We start from the raw sequence: 8,525 nt of genomic DNA, 5'->3' as shown, positions 1-8,525 counted from the left end.
GGTACAAACCACATTATATTGAATAAAAACTTAAACAATATAAACAAAAAATGCTTAAAATTTCTCCCCTTCAAAATGATGAGAAGCTGTGATGCTCTTGGAACATATATACTTGTAACCTAAAACACTTGCACAAAACACATTAGACCCTCAAGGTAAAGCAAGTAATACAAGGACAAATATAATGTAACAAGTAAAAAGCGATCAAGTAAACATGTTGTGAAACATATGAGAAACTTGATCAAACACCAAAACAGTCATATAGAAATGACTACAATGATCACATAGCAAAGCAAATGATCATCTGAACATGCATTCAATGAAGCATAATAACATAGGGATATATGCATGTCCAAGCACAAACATGATGCAATGAGAACACCAAAGCATAACACAAAACACCATAAAGCCAACAAGAAAACAAACAGAACAAGGTTTTCTAGTTAACACAATGTCTTCTCCCCCTTGGTATATGCATCTCCCCTATGGAATATCTCTCCCCCTACAAATGTGCATAAGAAATAGAATTTCTCCCCCTAAGGATGTGCACAAGAGTCATATAGAAATGACAAAATACTCCGAAACATTCTCTAGAGTATACTCTCCCCCTTTTTGTCAGGAATAGACAAAGGGTCAAGAAGAAACGAGGGCAAGAGATGAAGGTATAAACAATGCTAATGATGCATGAGGGGTGCAAGATGAATGAGAAAATGAAGCTCAAACCTAAGACAAAATAACATGCTACAAAGTATAAGGTAAGCATGACATGCTAGGATGAAGAAATAAGGTAAAGACCAATGCATGACAAGGGTAACAAAAGTGTGTGCAAGAGGTGGCTAAGTGCAATGCATGACCAATGCATGAAAAATGCACATGTGGGGCAAAGTGTGCAAAATACACAACTAATGAACCAAACATGTTCCTAATGAGGAAACATGAGAAACCCCAAAGTTTGGTACTCATCGGAGTCCAAACAAGCGAGAAAATGTCTAAGAGGCATTTTATTAAACACCTAGCATGCACACTATGAACAAAAATGTGAAACAATGCATGAACATCATGAAATCCACCCTTAATACATGTTCTTTCTGCCACAAGGGGCCAACATCCAATGCATATCAACAAAAGAAACCAATCCCATGAAGAAAATTGACAAAAAATAAGTTTTTCCAACCCCCATGATGAAAATCCCAACCAAGAGCACAAAACTCTCCAAAACATAATCTAAGGATCAAAATCAATGAAAAGAGTTTATAATTACCTTAGAGATGTTAATGGATTGAAAAACCATTCAAATTGGTTGGGTTTTGATGTAAAAATATTGAAAGAGGGGTTTTAGAGAGGATGGGAGAGGTTTAAAACAAGTTTCCCACGAAAAAGCTCTTTAAAAAGCTGATTCTGGGCGACTCGCGACTGGCGAGTCGCGAGACAAGTCGCGAGTGAGCAGCGAAACCTCTCTGTCTGAACTCGCGGCTTAGACTCGCGGCTTGCAAGCCGCCAAACCGAGTAGCCAAAACTGGCAGCTTGCTAGCAGCTCGCGCAAGTAGCCAAAATGAGTGGCCAAAAATCCTGATACTTGTTTTTCAAAACAGAACATGTTTAAACATTGAAAAACAAAGTAAGCACTAAACATAAACACAAAAAATGATAAAAATCACTTCCAAAAACATATAAAATGATCAAAAATCTTTTTGGATTAATCCATATAAGATTGAGCACACACACATCACATTTAGACAAGTACAATCTAACAAATGAATAAGACATTCATTGAACATTAGGCAAGTGTGTTATGTGTGTGTATCAAATGTGGAATAGTCCTTAGTCTAGAGTGAAACTTCAATGATCAATTCAATCAAGTCATACACAACTAGTACTAAGTCAAGTGGTCTATCTCAATTATAGAAATGAACATATATGATCTCCCACACAAAAAAAAAAATGATTACATAAGATTGAAGCTTTTCATTTGGCTTCATACAATTCATATCATTTGATCATTTTGAATCAATAAAACTCATTTTGAGCACTACATCTCATTTTTGAAATTGATGCCTGAAATTTTTGATATTTCAATTTGATGAACAAGCCTTTGGCTTTTTGGGCATCATACATTTTCATATAAGTCGCTTTCCCTTTTTCCTAGTCGAATACTAGTATGTGCGACGGCTTTTGCAGTTCATTATCTCTTTTCATTTTGAGATAAACATTTATTGAGCTCTTTAAGCAATAAAAATAAAAGAGTGGGAAGAGATATAAGCACAAGTCTACGCATGTATCAAAACCAGCATGACTATTGACTAATCATTCATGACAAGCTTGAAGATCGATTTACAACAATCACACAAAGATGTCAAGATTTTTCCCACAAAGATATAGGTGCAAAAATAACAAGCTAAGCTCGTAAATGCACAAAGTCATTTGTACAAAGGTACAAGGCCAAACTCACATGTGATATGTGCTCAAACATATACGATCAAACCTTTTGAATTTTTTACTTTTTATGTGGTTTTGGATTTTTTTTTTTACTTACACAAAACCGAAATATAAAAGTAAGATCAAAAACAAAACAATGCATATAAATAGATGCAAGATGCACAAAATGCATGAAGTTATGACATTTAATGCATGAAGGGTCCTACAAAGATCGAAAGAATTAGATCAAGGACCAAAAGAGCAAAGGCTCAACCATAGGAACCCTTCCTCATCCAAACGGAACGATTGTTTGGAATGAGTGTCTCAAGAGAAGTGAGACGAGGGTTGGAAGAATGAGAATCGGAGATGCACATAGACAAAGAGGTAAGAGCATTAACCACTTTCTTCAACAACTTACCATTTTCCATCCAATTCGGTTTAGCTTTCAAAGCACAATCCATGGCAAATAAACACAAGGGGTCAAGGATCACACTTAGGTATTTAAACCACAACAAGTGTACCCGCTCTGATACCAAATGAAAGTTCAAAAACGTGTAAAAACACCCTTGAACGTTTAGACCCCCAAATACAAAATAACCAATTCAAGCTTTATGACAAACAACAAGTGTGCGGAAAATGAACATAAGCTATAAACAGAATTGGAAATCAATCTAAGCCAATTATAAATCACATCAACAGCAGAAAATAAAAGGCAAAGATAAAGGGAAGAGAGATGCAAACACAAGGACAACACACGATGTGTTATCGAAGAGGAAACCGAAGCCCTCGGCGTAAAACCTCTCCACCGCCCTCCAAGCGGTCAAAAATCCACTAGAAAATGTAGTTGGGATACATGAACAGCAATAGACCCTCCAAGCCTAATCTACCCGATGTACCTAAGCCCTCCAAGCTTCTTGCTCCAACGAGGTTGCGCCGAACCTTTTTCTTTTCTAGCTTACCGGATTCCGCTACTAAACCATAGCATCCGCCATCCTTGGCATCTTCCAATGCTTCCCAAAACTCCAAGAACACTCAACACTCAACCACTCTAAAATGGGGGTGTTGGGTACTGGGTTTGGGATACGAATTTCTCTCTCATATAGATTATGAACAAGTGATAAGAGGGATAGAGAAGAGGAACTTATTAAAGATTTATTCTTTCCTTCTCTTCTAAAGGGATGAGTTAGGGCTCTCCTACTAATTGGGTGGTGTTTTTGAAAGAAACTCTCTTAGGGTTTTTCCCCTTTTTCTGAATAGCCACAACTATCTTGTGGGAATGAGGGTATTTTATTATCTGGTGTGAGAATAGATCGAAGAGGTCAGTTTTTTCAAAAAACAGGGCTGGCTGGTGACTGAACGCTCCGACTTGACTGAGTTCCGCCGAGTTCAAGTCGCGAGCTACTTAAATGGCCAGTCTGGATTTTTTGTCGTGTAGTGCTCCAGGTGGCGTGAATGTTCAAGTCTCCCCTGCATGCTCTGCACGTGAGCAACTTTTGGCGGCTTGCAAGCCGCGAGCCACCCGCGAGTCCTAGCCGCGAGTCTCTGCTTCACTGCACTGTCTTGAGCATTTCTTCACACTCTCTTACACACTACCCTTACATGATTCCCACCTAAATACAAGGTTTCTAAGTGCTATATTACAAGCAAATTTGTCATGGAATAAAGCCAACACATGGTTGATTAAATTCAACCTTACAATATATACTCTCTACAATTTTCCACATAAGCATTTTTATTATATTTTTTAATTTGATTTAATTCTTTTGATTTTATAGCACTAAATTGCAGAAAATTTATTAAATTTAGTTGTTTGGTGCCATACAACCACTATACTTAAAGGAGACCTAAATTATCACCTAATCAGAGAATTTTTAGATAATTCTAACAAACTATATAATAACTCCATTAATATAAATTTATCTCAAAAAGCGGAATGTATCTTCATTAATTTGATATTTTTATCAACAACATTTAAAAAAAAATTATATCATATTTCCTTGTATCTATCAATCATGTTTTCTTTCTCTTCTTTTTTCATTTTTGTTTTATATTAACGTTGATTAGAAATTATAAATTCAATAGAATTTAAACTCTATAATTATATCAAATGAGACTCAGATAAATTTATATCATTTTTAATTTCAATAGGATTTAAATTTTATATCAAATGGACTCTACCAACATATTCAAAAAAATTTATATAACCAAATTTGATTTGGAATCCATAACCCTAACCAAATTTGATTAGAAATCCATAACCCTATATTATATTATAAATAGGTTTTTTTAGGGATTATTTGTTACAATTTCAACTCAGATATTCATTCCTATATTATTTTTAAATAGTTTTATTTTTTATTTATTTTTATATATTATTATTCTTCCAACACCACTCTGCTATGCAGTCCCTTACATTAATTTTGGTTCTTGGAGTGCCATCAAAAGAAAAGGTACATAAAGTTTTCTTATTAAGTTTAATGTTAACATATATGAGAGATATTTTGGTCAATTAGAAAAAGTTTGATATAGCATAAAAGGAAAAAGAACTAAAGAATGTATAATCTGAAATAAATAAATAGTGATTGTATTAGGTAGAGGCTTTTGGAGATTGTTGTTTTTATTTTTGGAATTCTTTACATTCATGTGTATGTATGTATTGTCTTAATTGAATTGGAATTATCTTTGAAACTTTGGTTTTGATTGAATAATGAAAATGGTAGAAGAAGTATGTTCTAATATATGGAGCCTTCTATATATGTGTTGCTGTAGTATAAACTTGGTATTTGAATATTAAATTGTTAATTCACAGTTTTATTGTTCATCTATTAATTATGAATAATAATATTGCTATTTGCAATCATCATGATATGGTATCAATGAGATTCAGATTCTCTAGATTTCCTAGGGTACTCTACTAGTAGATTTCCTTAAATCCTAACCACTCTTTAATGATTTAATGGTCAAGATTTTGCCATGTCAACATTCCACTAACAATATTCTTAAAATAATAAAATAATGTTGCAAACAAAACAATTAAGATTATTGTTAGTGGAATGCTAACATGGCAGAATTTAGATCATTAAATCATTAAAGAATGGTTAAGATTTAAGAAAATCTATGTGGTAGAGTACCCTAGGAAATCTAGAAGATCTGAATCCGGTATCAATGATGTGATCATTCCGAATGCTTTCCTTTAGAGTTTAGATAGAGTTTATTTTATGATTAAAAAAATTTACAATTAAAAGATTTGAAATTACTTTTTTTTATTTTTTTTTTATTGGATACGTTGGATCTTAAATGACTTCTATTAAACTCCATCCTTTATGACATCATTAAAAAGAAAACTCATATAGATAGGTATTAGGATATTATTTGGAACTATCATAATGGACAAACGTATTACACATGGTACAGATCTAACTATAACATCTTATGCTATAAAATAAAAATTGGGTCTATGGTTATCTACTCTTTGCAAAAAATGGTTAAATTCTCATTAATTTTGATAATTCACTTTTAAGTAAAATATAGAAACTCTATAAACTAAGTTTTAAGAAATTTAAAATTCTATTTCAAAATATTTCCAGAATATTAGGTGTGCGTTTGAAAAGTAATGAAAATTATAAATTATTTCATTATTCAGCTCATTTTTGCTACTATGCATGAGCCCCATTACATTTTTTGGTACTATTCATGGGCTTCACTATGTTATTCAACTAACTTTTATCTTTATTTACAGTACTTTTAGCAATAAGTTTTCAGTTTCAGCAAAATAAGCGGTATCTAAATAGACCCTAAATTTTATTTTAATTATTTTAATAATTTTATATTGTAAAAGAATAAAATTTATATATTACATACAATCATTATTTTAGTTACCTTTTAAATGATGGAGGATATGAGAATGCAATTTCTAGATCTACTATCAAGATAATATAGATTAGATTGGTGGTGGATAGTTGATTTAATTGCAGTTGAGTATTGTGTGAAGTTATCATCATAGAAGAGCCCACGTTGGAATGTGTTATGTGGAACCAATGATATGAAAGAAGAAGAATTTTTCTAAACTAGTATATTGAACAAAAATTACTTATTTTATTTTCATTCATTTTCAAGTTATACATTTTTTTAAGTCAAGTCATAGACTTTTAAGCAAAATAAATACTTATAATTTTTATTTAACCGTCTCGTACATTGCATGTGTTAGCAACTAGTTCATTATATAAAAAAAGCACTCTTTAATTTGTAAAATAAGTATTATTATTATGCTCACAGATTTGATGCATATTCATTATTGTAACATGTGTAATTATTTAATATTTATAACATTTTTACCACTGGCAATTTAAGATCACTATTACTATCCTTTGATTTTAATTTCATAATTTTTTTTGGACTCACTTAATTTCATTAGATTAGTAACCTTCATTTGCAAAATTATTAGACAAATAGAGGGAATAATCGACCATACCTGTAATAGATAATATGTTATACACAATCTAGAGTATAATGTTATACTTTAACGATTTCAATATTAATATAATAAAATATATTGATGACTGAAATAATTTTTAAAACTTCAATCACGTACGTGTGATTATAATATTAATATAATTAATTAAATGTTTTAAGTAAAATTATTTCTTAAATTGGGATGTTCTTGATATATATATAAAGTGAAAAGTTAACAAATGCACCAGGGACATTTGTTAAAAAATCATTTTAGAAAAGTTATGTTACTAGTTTCTCTCACTCTCCTCGTGTAGGAGCTTTCCCTCTCGTGTAAGCGTGCTCTTTCTCCCTAGGTTTTAGTCCTAGGGTTTCTTTCCTTCATCTTTAACCTTTTTCTTCTTCTACTTTTCTTCTTCTCACATACACCATGGTTGAAGATGTCATAAACAGTATGGTCAATATGAAATTAACGTCTGAAGAGGAAGAGGACATTTAGATCTCAGACGAGGGCAGATCAGAGGAGATTGGTTGTGTGTTAAGTTTGATAGGGAAATTTTTGATGTGTAAACCCTATAATCGCAAGGCAGCCAAAAACACGTTACGAAAAGCATGGGGACTAGACAAAGAACTGCAGATTTCAGAGGTGGACTCCAACCTCTTTCAATTCAAGTTCCAATCTGACTATGAACTTGAACGGATTCTGAAGGGAGGGCTGTGGACTTTCGACAACCAACTCTTGATGCTTACTCGGTGGAGAATAGGGATAAGTGCTAATAATGTAGTTTTGGAGCATGCATCACTGTGGGTGCAAATATGGGGAGTGCTGTTTGACATGATGTCTCCAACGGTGACGATGAAGATTGGAAAAAAGATGGGAGTGGTGGAGGATGTGGAACGACGAAGACGGACAGATGATCAGAATTTATTCCTATGGGTAAGGGTTGCCTTACTCATATCCAAACCTCTCCGTAGAGGTGGTTTCTTGTTGGGATTGGATGGGAGAAGGCATTGGGTAGATTATAAGTATGAAAGGTTACCATTGTTTTGTCATTATTGTGGGATCCTTGGGCATGATATTCGTCACTGCCCACCTCACTTTGATGCTTCAAAATAGACAACTTCTGTTGAATACCAATACGGGGTGGCTACGAGTTGTAAGTGCTCGGAATAAATCTCTGCCGGCGATCGGCTTCTTTACCAAGGGATGCACTAATGGGTAAGGAGGATAACCCAGCAAAGATGGTCAGTGGGGTGCACACTTAGGGCCTCAACGTTCAATGATGGTCTTTATGATCATTATGGCAAAGGCAGACTAGACGGGACGGTTTCAAAAACTCAGGCGCAAATCATGGTGGGTAATTATTCTGAGGATACAATTGTGGAAAGTCACGTGCCATGTGAGGACTCAGTTTTAAATTTTAATGAGGACTTAACTAATGGGCCGAAGATAGATAAGAATAAATTGGGCAAGCTGAGACACAATTTGACAGAACTAAAAGGTCATGGACAAGAATTAATAGAATGAATATTGGGCCTCAGAAAAGCTTTTGACCACCAATAAACTTAAGTTGGGCAAGAGACAGTTGGGAGATGCTCTGGAGGAGAATTGTGAAACAGAGACTATGAAGTTGAACCAAAAACGCGCCAAAATGAAGTTT

The 8,525-nt window shown here is 33.7% G+C and overlaps 1 protein-coding gene across 1 annotated transcript; it reads left to right on the top strand.

The window, feature by feature from the left end:
• Positions 1-7,426: 7,426 nt before the first annotated feature.
• LOC115964599 lies at positions 7,427-7,981 on the top strand. Its single transcript, XM_031083878.1, has one exon. The coding sequence runs from the start codon at positions 7,427-7,429 to the stop codon at positions 7,979-7,981; it is 555 nt and encodes a 184-aa protein (XP_030939738.1).
• Positions 7,982-8,525: the final 544 nt, after the last annotated feature.

The sequence above is a fragment of the Quercus lobata genome, chromosome 10 (genome assembly GCF_001633185.2).
Source record: "Quercus lobata isolate SW786 chromosome 10, ValleyOak3.0 Primary Assembly, whole genome shotgun sequence".
Lineage (NCBI taxonomy): Eukaryota > Viridiplantae > Streptophyta > Magnoliopsida > Fagales > Fagaceae > Quercus > Quercus lobata.
Note: the sequence above shows the minus strand (reverse complement) of the source record. Positions and strands in the feature narration are given on the sequence as shown.

Coding starts and splice junctions, on each gene's coding strand:
- LOC115964599 (XM_031083878.1), top strand. CDS start 7,427: ATGTGTAAACCCTATAATCGCAAGGCAGCCAAAAACACGTTACGAAAA.